The sequence below is a fragment of the Ylistrum balloti genome, unplaced genomic scaffold, assembly GCF_031769215.1.
Source record: "Ylistrum balloti isolate Yb309-2 unplaced genomic scaffold, AGI_CSIRO_Ybal_v1 Utg370792, whole genome shotgun sequence".
Lineage (NCBI taxonomy): Eukaryota > Metazoa > Mollusca > Bivalvia > Pectinida > Pectinidae > Ylistrum > Ylistrum balloti.
The window spans coordinates 535,575-557,500 of record NW_026782462.1 but is presented as its reverse complement, the minus strand read 5'-3'; the positions used below and the strand labels follow the sequence as shown (position 1 = coordinate 557,500).

General features: G+C 32.7%; 2 protein-coding genes across 2 annotated transcripts in view; both read left to right on the top strand.

The window, feature by feature from the left end:
* The first annotated feature begins 2,246 nt into the window (after positions 1-2,246).
* LOC132558491 (uncharacterized) lies at positions 2,247-4,552 on the top strand. Its single transcript, XM_060223056.1, has 4 exons — positions 2,247-2,404; positions 3,202-3,407; positions 4,110-4,253; positions 4,515-4,552. Exons 1-4 carry the CDS (start codon positions 2,247-2,249, stop codon positions 4,550-4,552), a joined length of 546 nt encoding a protein of 181 aa, XP_060079039.1.
* Positions 4,553-5,368: 816 nt separating this feature from the next.
* LOC132558490 (uncharacterized) overlaps positions 5,369-21,926 on the top strand; it is a 28,403-nt gene continuing 11,845 nt past the window's right edge. Inside the window, exons 1-15 of the mRNA XM_060223055.1 lie at positions 5,369-5,435; positions 6,184-6,305; positions 7,486-7,544; positions 8,481-8,567; positions 8,965-9,000; positions 10,505-10,592; positions 11,470-11,583; positions 12,390-12,569; positions 13,336-13,441; positions 14,140-14,177; positions 15,266-15,337; positions 16,027-16,065; positions 16,795-16,836; positions 17,229-17,288; positions 18,940-19,097. Of these exons, the coding sequence (XP_060079038.1) occupies positions 6,222-6,305; positions 7,486-7,544; positions 8,481-8,567; positions 8,965-9,000; positions 10,505-10,592; positions 11,470-11,583; positions 12,390-12,569; positions 13,336-13,441; positions 14,140-14,177; positions 15,266-15,337; positions 16,027-16,065; positions 16,795-16,836; positions 17,229-17,288; positions 18,940-19,097 (1,163 nt within the window). The 5' untranslated portion in view covers positions 5,369-5,435; positions 6,184-6,221. The remainder of the gene's footprint in view (positions 5,436-6,183; positions 6,306-7,485; positions 7,545-8,480; positions 8,568-8,964; positions 9,001-10,504; positions 10,593-11,469; positions 11,584-12,389; positions 12,570-13,335; positions 13,442-14,139; positions 14,178-15,265; positions 15,338-16,026; positions 16,066-16,794; positions 16,837-17,228; positions 17,289-18,939; positions 19,098-21,926) is intronic.

The following is a 21,926-nucleotide window of genomic DNA, read 5'->3' as shown; positions in this document are numbered from 1 at the left end:
CTTTTCTATTGCGACTTTCACTTATCATTTGATCTAAAATAGAGAAAAAAACATTAAGATACATACCACATACGGATCCATTCCCTGTATCTGGTCCATACTCTTTCGGATGCTTTCGTACACAAAGTACAATACGTACAATAGTGAAGCCAAAATTCAATTGAGTCAGATGAAATTTAAAATAAAAAACTAATAGTTTGCCTGTTTTTAATTGAGAAAGCCTTGGGGATAAACCCAGACTAGAGTTTAGTGTTGAACAGAGTTGAATAATTTCCCGGATGTCCATTAATGACCTTCCGTACATGAACATTTCTCTAATCTACATCACGTTACAGTATTAGTATGATGTCGAAACAATCAGTACCTGAAGATGACCGTGTTGATTTTTTTCTTCTAAGTTATATATATCATGTGCTGTATTTCATAGAATTCAAATTTTCCTGTCTAGAGGAGTGTCTAAGTACATAAAAATCTACAGAAGGCTCGCAGAAATCAAAATTTGAATCAGGTTCGAAATTAATATACTTCACAACCTGAAAAGTGACAGGTCATAGGTCAGTCAGTAGAGAAACAGACTGATGTAATCTTGGTTGAAGATCCGCGTTGTGAGGTCAGATCCTTACCCGAGGTAGATTGTGTTTCTCAGTGGAGGTCCGAGGTGTGAGGTTAGATCCTTACTCGGGGTAAATTGTGTTTCTCAGGGAGTCCTCCCTAACCCCTCAACCCAGTAATGTTTGACTAGTTTCAGGGATATAGTATTGCTTGGCTGAGCCCCCACCCACCCCCTCCTAACCCCTGAGTTTCATGTGTTACTGGACATATTTAATTTCACAATTTAGTAATTTTGTTTGACTAGTTTTTTTGTCCATTTGTCAAAAACACTCAAAGCTGTTAACCTCCCTCCTAAGAAATTGTCACTAAATAAACTGTTTATGTCCTTCCCCACCTACCCAATTTTCTGATATAGTATTGCTTGGCTAGTTTCAGTAACTTAACAATTTTATTTGGTATACACCTGAATATTTTTCATAATGATTCAACATTCAAAAATAGAACATGTATAAAAAATCTTCATAATTTTCATAATAAGCTGTTTACTCAACCTGGAGACCAAATAGGCGTATTCCTGTGCAAAATGGTTATTGAAATTTCATCCTCAGAAATGTAAATTTTTGCACATTGGCAGGCAAAGTGGAGACAGAAAATATTATTTAAACAAGGAAGAATTACAGGAAGTCTACCAAAAAAAGATATAGGAGTAATTGTAGACAATTCTTTATCATTTGATGAACACATAAGTACACAGGTCAAAAAAGCGAACTCTATGTTTGCACTAATAAGGAGAACGTTTCAATTTCTCAATGAACATAACTTCCCATTATTGTACAAAACAATAATTAGGGTTCATCTGGAACATTCTATTACTGTATGGCATCCATATAAAGTCAAACATATAGATATGATCGAGGCAGTGCAACGGAGAGCAACAAAACAATTATCAGGATTTACGGAACTGACTTATTCGGAAAGACTGAAACGCCTAAAATTACCAACATTGGCATTCAGGAGGATTCATGGGGATATGAATGAAGTCTTCAAAATTACGAACAATTTTTGTGATAGTAACGCTGCTGGTTTCCTTAAATTGTGGATCGACAAAGTTCAAACTCAGCGGACAAGGGGTCACTCCAAAAACTTTACATGCAGCACTGTAAACTTGACATCAGGAAACATTCTTTTGCTTTGCGTGTGGTCAAAATATGGAACAATCTTCCGGAGTATTGTATCGGCACTAACAGTTAACTCTTTTCAAAAATAGATTAGATGAACACTGGGCAAATCAAGAACTGGTATATAATTATAAAGCAGAAATTCTGTAGTTCCTGGATCTGACGTCTCAAATGACAATAATTATAAACATTATCATTGTATCACCGAGACCGGTATAGAGGATCGTAACGATCCTGCACTGGTAATAAACTAAACTAAACTAATATTTACGAACAGGAATCATATACAGTAATGTTGTAATATTTTTCCAAATAAGAGTTCCTTATTATTTAAATGTCGATCTTCGGTATTAGCGACAAACGTTTGGTATCATTTCCCCTTAAAAGCAAAATACTGAGCGTAATTTTACAAAGGAAATGTAGCAGCACACTCGCTTTGAGATGGGTATGACCGCGGACTGTTTGTGTTACTATATTTGTGTCGGCGCGGTGTTTCGCACAACGAACTAGAGAAAGATGGCTGCCTTGTCGCTGACTTACTGTCGGCTGCGAACAGGCGTAGAGAGAGTAGCACGTGTGTTGTGTTCCGTCCACCGGCTAGACAGATATACTAGTTCTTCAAAACCATGTAGAAGATATCAATCATCTTCATCAGAACGAATCTTTGATAATAGGTATATATTTCATAAACACCGTAAATAGTTTGAGTAAGCTTAATCAGGACGACGAACGACTGTTGTCAAGCGCCCGGAGAAATCTAAAAAGGATTAGTTAAAGTTTATATATTTTTTGTCAAATATATGACAGAGTGGATTACAGAGAAGATATGGAATCATTATATAACAGAAAAGAGAAAATCAATATTTTCGTCGAGTGCCCCGCCCAGGAATCGAACTCGGGTCTCCGGCTCTTTCATTAGGGCTAAATAAGCATGTTCCATCAGCTAAGTGACAGAGACCATATTTAACATTATATAGATATAAGTGTTGCAAAGGTCACTATTTCAATGTCTCCACAAGGATTCGAATACGGGACGTTTGGTTTACTAATCTGACAATCAACCAAGCGAGCTGAAGAGAAGTTCTCTTTAGCCGAGAGGTATATTGCAGCTAGTATTTTACCAGGGTTACATACTCTCCCCTCACAAGAAATAGGAGTGAGGTGCTTGTTTCTTATTGTTGCTGGAGATCACTAACTGAAGCCTGAAAGGTCTGGGTTGTGGCACTACTGACGGTTTTCTCATGGAGCTTCTGGTCTTTTTTCTAGAACTTTTAAATCACCTCTTTGAAATAGATCGAAACACAAAAATCTGTATTACTCATAATTTACTGTTACCAATGGGGAGAAGTGAGACAAAATCCTGAAACTATTTTCATAAAAATACTTCAAATAGACTTCAGATGAGATAAAATTACATGGATAGTGCAATGACAGCGGATGATACCTAAACAAAGCAATGTTTTAATTTCAGATATTTACAAGCTAACTCCACTGCTCATGAACATTCAGATAAATTTCACCTTCAACACATCAGATGGTCAACAAGATTGAAGTCAGAATACCGTGAGGTATGGACAGAAAACTTAATATTAACCTTGAAGAAATGTCTCAATCAAGAGCTAAAAACTACATCGTATGAAAACATCCTGGCTGCAGTCATTGATTTAAAAAGCAAAGGTAAGAATGAGAGGATTAAAAGAGCAGGTATGTGATAGCATAAAACCAGAGGTTAGGGTTAGGTTAACATAAAGGACTGTTTATTATGAATTTTAGACAAACTTTTAAAACCATTATCAAAATTCATGAAGAGTTGGTAGAGGTCTATAATTAATAATCTGTAATAATGAAAACACTCCTTCTCTACTCCACCTGTATATCCCACTCTCTTCCATCACTCTACACTATTCTGTTCTCATTTTCTTAATATTTCTCGTCTGCTGAAAGGCCTTGATAGTTGGAATCAAACTCAAAACCTCTGGTTCACTAGTCTGACACTCAACCGATCAAGCTAAAGAGAAGTTCTCTCTAGCCAAGTGATATTTTGTAGCTAGTGTTTTACCAGGGTTATAGAGGGTATAACATTGGAAACCACCAGTCTGACCCAAACACTGCTTCAAACAAATATTGCTGCGATCTAGATTCACTGGAGGTGGAAATAAGGCCATATCTCCCTTGTGTTTGGCTGTGGAAAAACAAATTGTTGCTAACTTTAGTAGGGCCACGCACATCCGTTACATGTATGTCAACTTCCTAGCTAGTCTTAATAGAATTTTTCACTTGCTGTGTATCTTGGGATGGTGTGCCAAAGTAAATTATGATAAAGTTTTCCTTTTGGTTTTGTGATCACATTCAAACAAATGTTGTTTTATTTTTCTCCAGTGGAAGACAATAAGATAACATTCAAACTGTCTGCAGAATTAGGGAGGGAATTGCTAGAGATGATAACACACACTAGACATTTGTCTACTGTACAGAAGTCTACACTGACAGGTCTCGTCTGGCAGATTCTTAACTTAATACAAGGTAGGTACTAGACATTTGTCTACTATACAGAAGTCTACACTGACTGTCTGGTCTGGCAGATTCTTAACTTAATACAAGGTAGGTACTAGGCATTTACCTTCAGAAGTCTACACTGACAGGTCTGGTCTGGCAGGTTATTTACTTAATACAAGGTAGGTACTAGACATTTATCTACTGCACATAAGTCTACACAGACAGGTCTGGTCTGGCAGATTCTTAACTTAATACTAGGTAGGTACTAGACATTTGTCTACTGTACAGAAGTCTACACTGACAAGTCTGGTCTGGCAGATTCTTAACTTAATACAAGGTAGGTACTAGGCATTTACCTACAGAAGTCTGGCAGATTCTTAACTTAATACAAAGTAGGTACTAGACATTTGTCTACTATACAGAAGTCTACACTGACTGTCTGGTCTGGCTGATTATTTACTTAATACAAGGTAGGTACTAGACATTTATCTACTGCACATAAGTCTACACTGACAGGTCTGGTCTGGCAGATTCTTAACTTAATACTAGGTAGGTACTAGACATTTGTCTACTGTACAGAAGTCTACCCTGACAGTCTGGTCTGGCAGATTCTTAACTTAATACAAGGTAGGTACTAGGCATTTACCTACAGAAGTCTGGCAGATTCTTAACTAAATACAAAGTAGGTACTAGACATTTGTCTACTGTACAGAAGTCTACACTGACAAGTCTGGTCTGGCAGATTCTTAACTTAATACAAAGTAGGTACTAGACATTTGTCTACTATACAGAAGTTTACACTGACTGTCTGGTCTGGCTGATTATTTACTTAATACAAGGTAGGTACTAGACATTTATCTACTGCACATAAGTCTACACAGACAGGTCTGGTCTGGCAGATTCTTAACTTAATACTAGGTAGGTACTAGACATTTGTCTACTGTACAGAAGTCTACCCTGACAGTCTGGTCTGGCAGATTCTTAACTTAATACAAGGTAGGTACTAGACATTTGTCTACTGTACAGAAGTCTACACTGACAAGTCTGGTCTGGCAGATTCTTAACTTAATACAAGGTAGGTACTAGGCATTTACCTACAGAAGTCTGGCAGATTCTTAACTTAATACAAAGTAGGTACTAGACATTTGTCTACTGTACAGAAGTCTACACTGACAGGTCTCGTCTGGCAGATTCTTAACTTAATACAAGGTAGGTACTAGACATTTGTCTACTGTACAGAAGTCTACACTGACAGGTCTGGTCTGGCAGATTCTTAACTTAATACAAAGTAGGTACTAGACATTTGTCTACTGTACAGAAGTCTACACAGACAGGTCTGGTCTGGCAGATTCTTAACTTAATACAAAGTAGGTACTAGACATTTGTCTACTGTACAGAAGTCTACACTGACAGGTCTGGTCTGGCAGATTCTTAACTTAATACAAAGTAGGTACTAGACATTTGTCTACTGTACAGAAGTCTACACTGACTGTCTGGTCTGGCTGATTATTTACTTAATACAAGGTAGGTACTAGACATTTATCTACTGCACATTTACTCTGCTTTAGTAGCAGTTTAATATTCAGTCACTTACAAATCTAGAGGCATCATAAAAATAATGACCAGATATTATGTACCTATGGTTTCACCTTATTCAGGCTCAGTGTCAAGCAGATGCATAGAAACATTAATTACTTGCTACACTGTATGTAGTTAAATGAGATCGTGGCCAGGGATAACTACTCACAAAAATTCTTAGCATTGCACGCTGTTTCATTGTTTGCATTGTTTTGCTATCTTCACAAGTGTGACTGGTCACACCTGTAGGAGACACAAACATATATTTCATTTAAGCATGTAGATATATCATAGAATCTTTTTGTGCCTTAAAAGTGATTGATATTTATAATAACAATTCTGTACCTTGTCAGACCATGATCATGTTTACCTATTTCAGATTTTAAGTTTGATGAATCACATTACACATCATATGTAATGGCATGTTCAGAAAGTCACCTCCAGATCAACATTCCAGAATTACGACAAAAGATGACAGACTCAGGTTTTCTGTTTGGTAAGGTAAGGATGATTATACTTAGTAATGTAATATGTAAGTAGGATAATATATGCAGACATCTAACAAAGAAATAATTGTTAATTGTTATAGGCAAATAGGGAAAATCTGTATCAAATGAAATCAGAAATAAAAGAAGAGGAAGGAAAGTTTGTAAAACTTATAATACATCTGTCAATGACATGTGATATATTAACATGCACTTTAAATTATTTTTTACAGAAATATTTGTACCTCATTTTGAGATTACAATTAGCCACAATATCTTATGGAACTTAACAAACTCACCATGAGTCATGTTTTTGCATACCTTGATGACATTCTTACAGGGACATCAGTTTGATAAAATGTTATTTTAACATTTTTTGTCTTTGCCTATGCCTTCAGCATAACTATTTGAAGTGATTTTAAACCTAACAGCTGTATTGGTAGATGTGTAAGGTCTATGATATAATCACTATAACATTTTGAAATCCTTCTGCATAGATCTACTACAATGTACCAGCACAAAAACCAGTATATGCACATTTACAGAACCATGGTTGATCCTCCCAGATCTGGGAATTTTGTGTTACTCAGCAAAACAAGATTCCCCATCACTGTAGATCCCATGTGATTGGCTATTTTGCATTTCTTCTGTTAACTGTAGATGTGTCACTATCCATTACAGAAAAGGAGACACGGCCTCGAAATGACCATGGCTGTTTACAGAATGATTAACACACAAAATCATTCAATATTTTTCACTGTAGTTCATTTGTTTGACCTTTTCCATCTTCTGCAGTTTGAAAAAAAAATGAAAGTGAAATTGTTGATTGATATTGATGGTAATTCAGTCACCTACCAGATATAGGATATTTTAGATATCAGTGTTTATTCAGTCACCTACCAGATATAGGATATTTTAGATATCAGTGTTAATTCAGTCACCTACCAGATATAGGATATTTTAGATATCAGTGTTAATTCAGTCACCTACCAGATATAGGATATTTTAGATATCAGTGTTAATTCAGTCACCTACCAGATATAGGATATTTTAGATATCAGTGTTAATTCAGTCACCTACCAGATATAGGATATTTTAGATATCAGTGTTAATTCAGTCACCTACCAGATATAGGATATTTTAGATATCAGTGTTAATTCAGTCACCTACCAGATATAGGATGTTTTATTTTACAGGGTTTTCTTCAAGCTGTACTTTCTTACCACTGTGCCATGGAAGAATTAAATCAAGGATGGTAATGAATTTTTCTAACAGATTTATTTCCTGTTTTGAAAATCAACATTCTTTAATACCTAGGATTTAAATGTTTCAATAATATCCCCTTAAAGCCCCAATATATACATTGTATGGCAAATATACTTGATTTTGATCAATTTCTGAGAAAAAATTTCACTTGACAATTATGGCAAACTATGTAAATAAGATAACATTATAACATACTTAATCTGAGTGCTCTCTATTAAGAAACACATGGTGGGGATATCAAAACAAATAGAAATTAATAGAAGTGGGTCCCACTGAAAATACAAACTGATGATATACAAAGTTACAGGGGCCTCCATGAATAATCCATGTGACCTGTATAAATACTGGGCATAGGAGTGTTTATAGGTAAAATACAAACTGATGATATACAAAGTTACAGGGGCCTCCATGAAAAATCCATATGACCTGTATAAATACTGGGCATAGGAGTGTTTATAGGTAAAATACAAACTGATGATATACAAAGTTACAGGGGCCTCCATGAAAAATCCATGTGACCTGTATAAATACTGGGCATAGGAGTGTTTATAGGTAAAATACAAACTGATGATATACAAAGTTACAGGGGCCTCCATGAAAAATCCATGTGACCTGTATAAATACTGGGCATAGGAGTGTTTATAGGTAAAATACAAACTGATGATATACAAAGTTACAGGGGCCTCCATGAAAAATCCATGTGACCTGTATAAATACTGGGCATAGGAGCGTTTATAGGTAAAGAGAATGTCATGTGTGCTGCGTTATTTTTGCGATGTCATATCACAGGTAGAATGTGGCTGTATAGTGGCTGCTATCATTGTAAACGGGGACATGTTTCTGATTAGATTTAACATTAAGACTTGCACTGTATGAATGATAACTGTAAATTGATATGTAATTTCATTTTTTTTTAATTTCGCAGTGAAATTCTTAAGGAAATGAAAGATTCTGACATGACTGTTGATGGCCGTTGTTTCAAACACTTGGTAACAGCTTATGCAAAGACAAGGTCTGAAACTATCGTTTCTCTTTCAAAAACCTCACACAAACAGGTTAACATATGATGTTTCTGTTTTCACCTTTTCTGTCGTACACACATTCACCCTATTCTATTGAAATTACCAATGTGAAGAAAATGTTCCAAAAATATAGCTGATTGTAATCTTAAGGCCAGACTTTAACATCGTAGCAGATTATTACAGTGTAAAGGCCCTGATTAATGTTGATGGTAACCTATCATACTATAAAGTGGATGATTTCTGATAGCAGCAGTTTATATGATTGTGAAAGGGTGTAATTCTGATTGGAGCAGATGATGCTATTATGTTCGAAAATTCTAGTGGAAAGTATGTTTCATTAATCATTATTTTTTAACATTGAGCTGATAATTAGGATTAATTTTCCAGGTCAGTTTCAGCAAAGGACATGCTGGATATTATGAGGTATGTATTGATGATTAAGTTTACAAGTTTGATAAATCATGCTTGTGTCAACCTGATTGCTAAAAATGGGTTAGTACATATCTTGGACAGTGTGTTGAAGAATATGTTTATACTCCCCACAACAAAATTATTAAATTGACAACATGTTTGCTAGAAATATTTTAGGTATCATGTTCAGTGTGTTGAAGAATATGACTGTGGAGTTATACTCCCCACAACAAAGTTATTGGATTGACAACATGTTTGTTAGAAATGGTTTAGGTATCATGTGCAGTGTGTTGAAGAATATGACTGTGGAGTTATACTCCCCACAACAAAATTATTGAAGTATACATTAAGTTAATGTGTCTGACCACCTGTCAACAATATTGACACAAGATTTTTAGTGACATCTTACTTGGTGCCTCTTATTGTGACCATGTATAAGAGTTACTGCCCTGTATCACCTCTCTCAATTTTTAACCAATATCTTTGGAATTTGGTAGGCTTTAAAACCACATAATGATTGTGTTCTCATGAACAGTATTTTGGTTCAATAATTTGAAAAAAGGTATTGCCCTCTGTTCTTGGCAGTATTCTTATCCTGAGATTTCTGTTTTGCTTTCAACCCATCTCCTTAAAACTTGTTTCTCCTTATAAATGATTTTGGTTTTGTTTTCATACCATAGTTCCTTGTGAGTACGTACGGCTTGTATTTCAACAATAATTATAACAGTTAAACAGTATACATTCTAGTCATCATCAGTCAATTGATTGGTCAGATACTTATAATTATATTTTTCATTCTGTACATTTGGTATGCTTTTATTTATCATCAAAACATGTCACACGATTTTCTTGTGTGACTCTTGAAATTTTGATTCATGAATATTTGTTTGGCGTGGGATGTACATATATTGTAAATGTTCTGTGGTACTCTTTTTCTAAAAGATTGTTTGATTTAGATATTTTTTCCAATAACCGAAAGACCATGGGGTACTGATATTGTACCTGTAACATGCTGGGGTAAATGGCTACCAGGCTTGTTGAAATGAATGACCCGAACCTGCTTAAAATATGTTAAATTATTCAAACCACTTATTTTTTTTAATAACCAAAATGTAAAAGATACTGGGACTACACAATGTGACATGCTAGGGTGAATATTTACAAAGTTTGTGCAAATGAATGACCTTGACATACTTTCAAGTTCACTCTGGTCAGATGTCTTAAAATTTTCAAACAACTTCTCATGAACTAAAATGCTCAGGGTACTTATATTGAACTTATCTGTCATTTCAGTTTTTTGTATAGAGTTTTACAATGAAGTTCATAATGATATTATATATTTCCTGAATTGAAATGACAGGCAGAAATTAAACACAACAAATTGTCATTGTGAAGGATTAACTTTTGCAGACTTTAAAGACTTTTAAAATATTATAATGTAAGTTATAAACGAGCATTAATAAGATTTGTTCTGTCAGATATTACTGATGTCTTGGCCTTCTTTTTTATGTAACAGGGAATACAACATCAAGCAGGACATTGATACTTTCACTGCCATTATTTATTTCCATGCTACACGAGGGGACATGGATGCCATCGAAAAGGTAACATATTTAGTCATTGGTATAAAAACAAATCATTTATACATTTTACTGAGTTTTTTGCAGACACACAGTGTCACTTTCACTAGGGAGGTGTTGCTGTACCCTTGAGAAACAACAACTTTAAAACTTTAACTGTAATGTAATGTAATATATTGTTGTATTTATGATGATTAGGGGATGTTTAAGTAATGCAATTTCATGGAAGTGAGATTTTACTGTAATCACCTCAGTCTAAATTGATTTAAGACTGGAGTTTTAGATATGAACTGTTGTACATGTTTATTACTTACCAAGTAATGGTAACAGAGTGAACAGCAAATGCAAATTAGTATTAATGAGTTGTGAGAAAAATGGGAAAGGGACTATCAAGGATGTAATAAGCTTCCTGTGGGGAAGACTGTAAAAATTGTTAGCTTCCTGTGATCACAGACTATCACTGTAGCTAAATTTTTGTTTGGAGGAACTATCAAGGATAGAGGGAAGACTATAAAATTTGTTAGCTTCCTTTGTGCAGGGACTATCAAGGATAGAGGGAAGACTATAAAATTTGTTAGCTTCCTATGTGCAGGGACTATCAAGGTTAGAGGGAAGACTGTAAAAATTGTTAGCTTCCTGTGATCACAGACTATCACTGTAGCTAAATTTTTGTTTGGAGGGGCTATCAAGGATAGAGGGAAGACTATCAAGTTTGGAGGGACTATCAAGGATAGAGGGAAGACTATAAAATTTGTTAGCTTCCTTTGTGCAGGGACTATCAAGGTCTTGAACTTGCTTTTGGGAGGGACCTTCAAGGTAATTTACTTACTGTAGGGAACACTTGTCTTTATGATTCAATAGATTGCTATACCTTTATATGGATTATGCTTTATATTTTCAGACGTTTGAACAAATTGAAAATGAGGACCCTATATCTGCTGAAGATAAAACCATTATTACACTACAAATCATTTTACCATTGCTGCAATATAAATTCCAGAAACAAGCAAGTAAGGTATGATATGTTTTCTGCAAAATATCTCAAAAATAAAGTTATACAGTTTTCAGAGCATGTTTAAAAAGTGTTTCAAGTTAATATTATATTGACATAGATGTATACACTACTGTTTTCAAGCTTCATTCTTGTGGTTGCAATTCATCTATTCTTATATTCCTTACGTTTTTATTTTAGTTAACATGCGGGCCTTCCATCAATGCTTTGATTCTTGCTATCGCTATTTCTTGAGAAGTCCTGAACAGATCTTTTTTAAATTTCATAATGTAGGTTCTCATGGAACCCTTATCACAAATTGTACCATTGTAGAACTGATCGCAAGCTCTTTATGATTTTGACAACAATAGATTATTATCTCTGTATTTGGTGAAGTACTCAATGGATCAGTCTCATTTTTCATATGTAGATAAACCTTGGACCCTGGTTGTGCATTATTTCATTTTGGAACTGATCCTAAAAACTAAACTGCTTATAGGCAGCCATCTTGGATTGTGAAAGTAATATTAGTCATCACTATTTCTGGAAAAGTGCTGGATAGATATTTCTCAAATTTCAAAGTCCATTTTGAGACTTATCAAAACACAAGACAGCAATCTTAGATTTTGACAATTGTAGATTGTAATATTCATTTCTAGAGAAATACTCGATGGATCTTTTAAAGAATTTGTAGATATATGTTTTTCCTTACCTTACTGAAAGGTGGCCGTCTTGTATTTTGAAAATTTTTTTATCACAATTTCTTGAGAAGGACAGGATGGCTCTTCTTCTGATTGGTTATACTTTGTAATACTCTATTGATATTGCAGACAATAAACAGTATAGGAGTTATCAGACATCCACCATTTAGATTGAATGCTGCTGTTCACAAGTGTGCAAATAGTCTTCTAATGAGTGGTTATGTGGATGAGGCCTTTCTTGTGTTCTGCCTTCCTTTTAAGAGAGGACGTTCATTCATTCAATGCTTCCATAATAGTGAAGCATCTAAGGTAAATACACCTGTATATTTAATTAGATAAAGTATTTATATAAAATACAAATTTTTATGTTGATGACCGTAGCCACAACAACTTATTTACTTGATTAAATTAGATAATGTCGTCACACAGAAACATTGTACAAGTTTTATCTGTCAAAATAGTCTCTGTTGAAATTCCAATCCATGCTCTCTTGAGCTACCTCCCTTTAACAATTGATAAGTTAAGGTTTTTATGTATATTGAATATTATCTACTTATTGATGTTTAAACACACTCCAGCATGGATATACGTGTCTCAGACGTCTATTGATTTGGTACTATAAATGTACAGATTTCAGTCTCACTCTGGTTAAACACACTCCAGCATGTATATACATGTCTCGGATGTCTCCTGATTTGGTACTATAAATGTACAGATTTCAGTCTCACTCTGGTTAAACACACTCCAGCATGTATATACATGTCTCGGATGTCTCCTGATTTGGTACTGTAAACGTACAAATTTCAGTCTCACTCTGGTTAAACACACTCCAGCATGTATATACATGTCTCGGATGTCTCCTGATTTGGTACTGTAAACGTACAAATTTCAGTCTCACTCTGGTTAAACACACTCCAACATGGATATACATGTCTCGGATGTCTATTGATTTTGGTACTGTAAATGTACAAATTTCAGTCTCACTCTGGTTAAACACACTCCAACATGGATATACATGTCTCGGACGTCTATTGATTTTGGTAAAGTAAACTTTCTGTTATTTTCTCTCCCCCAGAAACCAGATGGTATTGTTAGAGGTGTAGAATTATCCGTCAAGTTACTTACAGAATCTCGTGTAGATTTTAGGAAGTTGTTCATGGACTCATCATCAGCTTCACTAGGTAAGTGTATTGAAAGTCAGTTTTAAACATTGTTGGGATGTTTTTATCTATAACAATATTTATACTCTTCATTATATTGATGAACACAGGATATCTAATGCACCACACTCATACAGTTACTACTTGTTATATAACACTATTTATACTCTTGATTATACTCAGGAGCCCAGGATATCTAATGCACCACACCCATACAGTCACTACCTGATATGTTACAATATTGGTCAACTTACACAGTTGTAACACACTTTCACCCAGATGTCCAGTGTTCCATTCAGATTTAAAAGATGTGGGTGTGTTTTTTCTGCATACTCTGGTTTCCTCCCACATTAAGACCTCTCACATCCTTGACTCAGGGCCATCAAATTTATAAATATATATAGATTGTTTTGCAGTTGTTGTAAAATAAAGTTTATATTTATATAATAATACAAAAATAGTTTGTACATGAAGCTGTCAGACTAGGGTTTCTTTTAATTATATATAGGAAGGTAATAAAATATTTCAATTAGTATTAAGTTCCTATCCTGATTAGAGGTGTACAGGAAACACATGACATTGAGCTCCTCTATGTAGTAAATCTACTATTTATTTTCTTTTAAAAATCAACGGGATTAAGCTTGATATGTATACTTAATATTAAATGTTCTTAATTCAAGATAAGGCATTACGCTGTACAGTTTATCATATTATTTCAGCATTTCTTACAAGGTTGATGAAGGAACTGAAACAATTGGTGAGTAGAGGATGAAGATTAGTGAGTAATACATGTGTTAGTCATACATTTACAATGGTTATGTTAATGAAATAAAGTACAAATATTAAACAACAAAAGAACCTGGTCACTGGTCAGTTAAAGCCAGTCTGTCATCTAGTCCTCTTTATATACACCTGGTTGAATATTCCAAATGTTTCTGACTATTTGTGATTTCTGTTATTGTCTTAGCATAGCCAGTACCATACGTGCTGTGACTTCTGCAGTGATTTTGAAACTATCCCCCTTTTGAGACAGTTATGGTTATGTAAAAAATGAACACAATATTTTTCTGTCTACGTATTCTCTGAATTTTTAGTGGATCTTTTAAAAAAAATTGTTGAAATGGCCAATAATACGATATGGAGTTGTGACCTCTGTAATGATTTCCATTTTCACCCCATGTAGAGAGTTATATCCCTTTAAATGAACACAATTTTGTCTGGCTGTGCATTCTCTGTTATTATTTTTTTTTTTAATTTGGGAAAGAGACAGCACAATATGGAGTTATACCTCTGAAGTAATTTTGCATTTTAACCTCTTTTAAGAAAGTTATACACCTTTTATTTATCTATCTTATTTTTTTTCTTCATTTTATGAAAAAATTATCATATTCAACGATTATCTACCTTTCAATGATCTTTCCACTATCTCAAACCTCTAGTTTCATTTCCCAAATAAAGACACATATGATACCTACTTCAAAGATCTCTTCCTCTGGTTGTTTTTATACTACTGACACAGTGTATATTATATCAGACCAAGCTCAGCTGGGCAACACGTAAACTTGCCACTAACTTGCTGACATTTTAATCATGGTATGTGAAACTTGAACTCAGTTTTTTCCCTTAAACTGTCATTGTCCACTGACTCATTAGGGTTGTGGGGGTATCAGTCAGTCAACCATCCTGGTGACAGTTCTAGTTTCTTTATGGTTTGCCATGAACTTACATGCTTAACTACACATTTCATCCTGTGCTTATTTCTCATAACCTTAAATGTATACGGTATTTGTTTCACTGAATTAAGTATTGTAAGTGGTGCGTTTTAATCTTCTTTTTTTTCTACAGAATTATGTTAAAGATTCAGAAGAGTTGAAGAAGTCTGCTCTTGACAATGTTCATCAATCCCCTTGGAAAAATGCAAGTTGCTTTTATATAGTTTTTTCAATTGTACAAATTGATATGAAAAGTATTAGATATCAGCTTATGTGGTACAAGGCACAATTAAGGTATCCTACAACTGGCTGTAATCTAATATGCAAAAATTTTGTAAGTTCTTTAAAATACTACTCTCTTACGTTTAGAATGATCAGATTTGCCCAGGTCTGAAGCATTCATACACAGAAGGAAATCAAATTTGTATCAATGGTTGGTCTGGTCTCTTTGGATGGAACGGGCGAGGCCCAATAGGGGAAATAGAGCAAATTTTAAAATTGTACTTCACCAGTGGGAATGATTTTGTCTAAAGTATGAATGGTTTGGCTGACCCTAAAGATACAGAGTGTTGAGGTCCAATAGGAAAATAGATATCTTGTGTGTTGTCTGCTTGGGTATTGAGAAATCTTTTTCCTTCAGTTTTAATGAAACATTTTCTGCCAAGCCAAGTGAGCTATACAGGCCCTATGGGCCTCTTATTTTTCCTGTTTCTACTCAGGGTCAGTATCAACTGAGCAGATATTGCAAAATTCTTAGAGAAAATTGCATTACTTTTGATTTCCTGAAAATGTATTCACATTTTTAGTGATTTTCCATGGAGCAATAGTTTTTTTTTCATGCTCAGAAATTTTGTAGTAAATTAGTTCACATATATATATATATAATATTTACAGTTGGTGGTGGTGCTTGCTGACATGGATTTACCTACACTGGTAAGTTACACAATGTTCACACTCATTTGTTTATACATTGTATACACTGATGTATTAATGAAGAATGTTTGATCCAGGCATGCTCAATAAGTGAAATCACATGTATGTACCTGGTATATCTATACTGGTATACTTTATAATGCAACACACAAGTTACCACAGTGATGAAATGAATCGGATCACTATAACTAGTATACAGAATGTATATAATTATTATTATGAAATTACCATTGTAACAGAAGGTTTTATATTATACACACATGTATAGGGACTGCCATGAACATGTTGTTTAGATGTAACTATGTATTTCACATGATGTCGACTAAATTAATGACATAACGATAACAATTAACATTATGTATTTAGACTCAATGACATTTTGTTTACAACACCCTTCTTACAATTAAGTGGTAATCGATAAAATGTACAATGTTTACAACAGCTAAAATAAATACCTAGTTACACTTTACTTTTCATGAATAAGACCAGCAATAATTGTATTTTATTTTACATTATTTCTACCATATATGGATATCTTATTCAGTATTTACATAATCTTTGTTTTAAATGAAATATTACTTTACATGTATTATTTAAAAGTTGGTTTTGCTTATCACTACAAATATATAGAAAAACTTAATGTTTTTAACTGATTATCATTACATTAGATAAGTGGTCATTATTAATTAATTGATTGTTTAATTGTAACAAATTTATATTGATACACAGAAAGCTAAGGCTGATGAAGAGCTGAAAAGACATGTACATGATGTAAGTTAATTACAAATGAAAAAATTTCCTGCTCAGTAGTGTCAAAGATATACAGACATAGGTACACAGAAACTATGTACAGTTGTGGGATCACCCATCATTAAATGAGTTGTTTGTTGCCCAGGGCACACCGGCGCCCCCACATCATCAACATGGTGAGGGTGAGGTGTGTATTTGTGGGGGACCGTGATTCAGTTAATTCTCTTTATTATATCTTGTACTTACAGTTGTCTGTTATGAAAGTGGTCTTTCTTTTCTGTTATTGGCCCATTGTTATAGTGACCCATACTTCTACATGTGTACAATATATAATGTCATAGAATAGTTTGTAACACATAACAACGTACACACTACTTGAATATTTTACAATTGTTTCCATCTGTTTTACACAGCCTCATTATGGAACACACACAGATTGTGTAAACAGAATTCTGGAGAAAACTGTATATCAGGTAAGTATACTAGTCAGGATTCAGAAAGGATTCTAAAACAGAAATAATTCAGATATATATATGTATTGTTTAAATATTGACTCAGATATATATCTGTATTGTATAAATATTGACTCAGATATATATCTGTATTGTATAAATATTGACTCAGATATATATCTGTATTGTATAAATATTGACTCAGATATATATCTGTATTGTTTAAATATTGACTCAGTATATATCTGAATTGTTTAAATATTGATAGATATATATCTGTATTGTTTAAATATTATATATCTGACTCAGATATATATCTGTATTGTTTAAATATTGACTCAGATATATATCAGTTGTTGAATTGCACAACATGATGTATTGTTTAAATATTGACTCAGATATATATATGTATTGTTTAAATATTGACTCAGATATATATCTGTATTGTTTAAATATTGACTCAGATATATATCTGTATTGTTTAAATATTGACTCGTGTCATATGTTAACTGACTCCCTATTACAATAGTATTGTAATGTTTGATATACTTATATTTATATAGAACAATAAATCTGATGATAAAACAATTGAATATAAATCCATGAAGATGTGGCCATCATGATATTTCATTATATTGATTATAATGTTTTCACAATAGATTGGAGGAGGGGGAGTGAGGCCCTATTACATAATCTATAAGGGACAAGGTGTTCTAATATTGATCTGTCCCTGAGTAATGTTTTCACTATAGGACAGAGGAGTTATCAGGCCTTATTTCTGAATCTGTAAAGGAGAAGGTGTGCTAACATGAATTGTAGAGACTCTTCATATACATGTACAGTTGTTGAATTGCACAACATGATGTGGGCAGGATGTCTGTATGTTGCATGCTCTATTGAAAGACTGGATGAAATTTTCTATATCACACAATTGTGTGCAGAGTGATGAGTTCTTTGCACAGATGTGCAATTCTGATATGGGTCATAAATTTTGGAATGATATTTGAATTGGTGTGGGAAAGAGGTTTTTTTTTCTAATTGTTTGGAAGAAACAATTTTATCATCAACACTGTTTGATTTATCTCCCTTCATCCATACTTTTGAAGTTATGTTACACACTTGATGTTTTGTGATAAGGTTTTAATTACAATATCTACAAACAAAATCCTATGAACAATTAATGTTTGAACACTTTAAAATGCATAACACTGAAAATATAAGGTGGATATTTCTATTGATTATAATTATCATTATAGAATGTACATTTTCCCCAAAGCTCACAATGATTTCTATATATACCACATACAGGAGGAGGCTGAAGCACTTGATCTCTACAGAAACCTTAATTTTATAGTCCACAGTTACTGACTCACAATGATTATATATATACCAAATACAGGAGGAGGCTGAAGCACTTGATCTCTACAGAAACCTTAATTTTATAGTCCACAGTTACTGACTCACAATGATTATATATATACCAAATACAGGAGGAGGCAGCAGCTCTTGATCTCTACAGAAACCTTAATTTTATAGTCCACAGTTACTGACTCACAATGATTATATATATACCAAATACAGGAGGAGGCAGCAGCTCTTGATCTCTACAGAAACCTTAATTTTATAGTCCACAGTTACTGACTCACAATGATTATATATATACCAAATACAGGAGGAGGCAGCAGCTCTTGATCTCTACAGAAACCTCTTGGCAGAAGAAAGTGATGATCCACGACTTCCAGCTGTTAAATCATTAGGTGCAGCATATGTACATACAATGTATTTAAAACTCGGCAACTACCCACAGTCTCTACATTACCTCAAGGAAATGTAAGTAATTTGTATTCTGTTCATAGAAGATCCCTCTTCAGCCCTAGAAATGTATTTTTTCTATAACTTTATTGATGACAGGAAGGGACATAATCATAAAAATCATAAAAGTCTTATAATTTCAGACATCAGAATTAGGTGGTGATGTTACATTATATTGCTGATAGATATCTTTTCATTAATATTAAAGGCTAAATCATTAATATCTTGTGATCAGAAGGATTTTAGTTGTTAATCCTTATATTGAACACATCATTAACTCTTGGTTACATGTTAGAGCTGGTGCTAAACAATTTCATAATTCGAAAATGCTGTGTACATTACTGTTTGTACATTGTGAAATTTGTACATTGTAATATTTGTATATTGTAATGTTTGTATATTGTAATATTTGTACATTGTAATATTTGTACATTGTAATGTTTGTATATTGTAATATTTGTATATTGTAATATTTGTACATTGTAATGTTTGTATATTGTAACATTTGTATATTGTAATATTTGTACATTGTAATATTTGTACCTTGTAATGTTTGTATATTGTAATATTTGTATATTGTAATATTTGTACATTGTAATGTTTGTACATTGTAATGTTTGTATATTGTAATATTTGTATATTGTAATATTTGTACATTGTAATGTTTGTACATTGTAATGTTTGTATATTGTAATATTTGTATATTGTAATATTTGTACATTGTAATATTTGTACATTGTAATGTTTGTATATTGTAATATTTGTATATTGTAATATTTGTACATTGTAATGTTTGTATATTGTTATGTTTGTACAATTTTTATTTACATGTTATGTTGGTACTTTGCTATATGTTTGTACATTGTGAAATTTGTACATTGTAATATTTGTATATTGTAATATTTGTACATTGTAATATTTGTACATTGTAATATTTGTACATTGTAATGTTTGTATTTGTATATTGTAATATTTGTATATTGTAATATTTGTATATTGTAATGTTTGTATATTGTTATGTTTGTACAATTTTTATTTACATGTTATGTTGGTACTTTGCTATATGTTTGTACATTGTTATGTTTGTACATTTTTTTACATGTCATGTTGGTACTTTGCTATATGTTTGTACATTGTATGTTTGTACATTTTTTTACATGTTATGTTGGTACTTTGCTATATGTTTGTACATTGTTATGTTTGTACATTTTTTTACATGTTATGTTGGTACTTTGCTATATGTTTGTACATTGTTATGTTTGTACATTTTTTTACATGTTATGTTGGTACTTTGCTATATGTTTGTACATTGTTATGTTTGTACATTTTTTTACATGTTATGTTGGTACTTTGCTATATGTTTGTACATTGTTATGTTTGTACATTTTTTACATGTTATGTTGGTACTTTGCTATATGTTTGTACATTGTTATGTTTGTACATTTTTTTACATGTTATGTTGGTACTTTGCTATATGTTTGTACATTGTTATGTTTGTACATTTTTTTACATGTTATGTTGGTACTTTGCTATATGTTTGTACATTGTTATGTTTGTACAATTTTTATTTACATGTTATGTTAGTACTTTGCTATATGTTTGTACATTGATATGTTTGTACAATTTTTATTTACATGTTATGTTGGTACTTTGCTATGTGTTTGTACATTGATATGTTTGTACATTGATATGTTTGTACATTGATATGTTTGTACATTGATATGTTTGTACAATTTTTATTTACATGTTATGTTGGTACTTTGCTATATGTTTGTACATTGATATGTTTGTACATTGTTATGTTTGTACATTTTTTTTACATGTTATGTTGGTACTTTGCTATATGTTTGTACATTGATATGTTTGTACATTGTTATGTTTGTACATTGATATGTTTGTACATTGATATGTTTGTACATTGATATGTTTGTACATTGATATGTTTGTACAATTTTTATTTACATGTTATGTTGGTACTTTGCTATATGTTTGTACATTGATATGTTTGTACATTGTTATGTTTGTACATTTTTTTACATGTTATGTTGGTACTTTGCTATATGTTTGTACATTGATATGTTTGTACATTGATATGTTTGTACATTGTTATGTTTGTACATTTTTTTACATGTTATGTTGGTACTTTGCTGTATGTTTGTACATTGATATGTTTGTACATTGTTATGTTTGTACATTTTTTTACATGTTATGTTGGTACTTTGCTATATGTTTGTACATTGATATGTTTGTACATTGATATGTTTGTACATTGATATGTTGGTACTGCTATATGTTTGTACATTTTTTTACATGTTATGTTGGTAGTTTGCTATATGTTTGTACATTGATATGTTTGTACATTGATATGTTTGTACATTGATATGTTTGTACATTGATATGTTGGTACTTTGCTATATGTTTGTACATTGATATGTTTGTACATTGTTATGTTTGTACATTGATATGTTTGTACATTGATATGTTTGTACATTGATATGTTTGTACATTGATATGTTTGTACATTGGTATGTTTGTACATTGATATGTTTGTACATTGATATGTTTGTACAATTTTTATTTACATGTTATGTTGGTACTTTGCTATATGTTTGTACATTGATATGTTTGTATATTGTTATATTTGTACATTTTTTTACATGTTATGTTGGTACTTTGCTATATGTTTGTACATTGATATGTTTGTACATTGATATGTTTGTACATTGATATGTTTGTACATTGATATGTTTGTACATTTATATGTTTGTACAATTTTTATTTACATGTTATGTTGGTACTTTGCTATATGTTTGTACATTGATATGTTTGTACATTGTTATGTTTGTA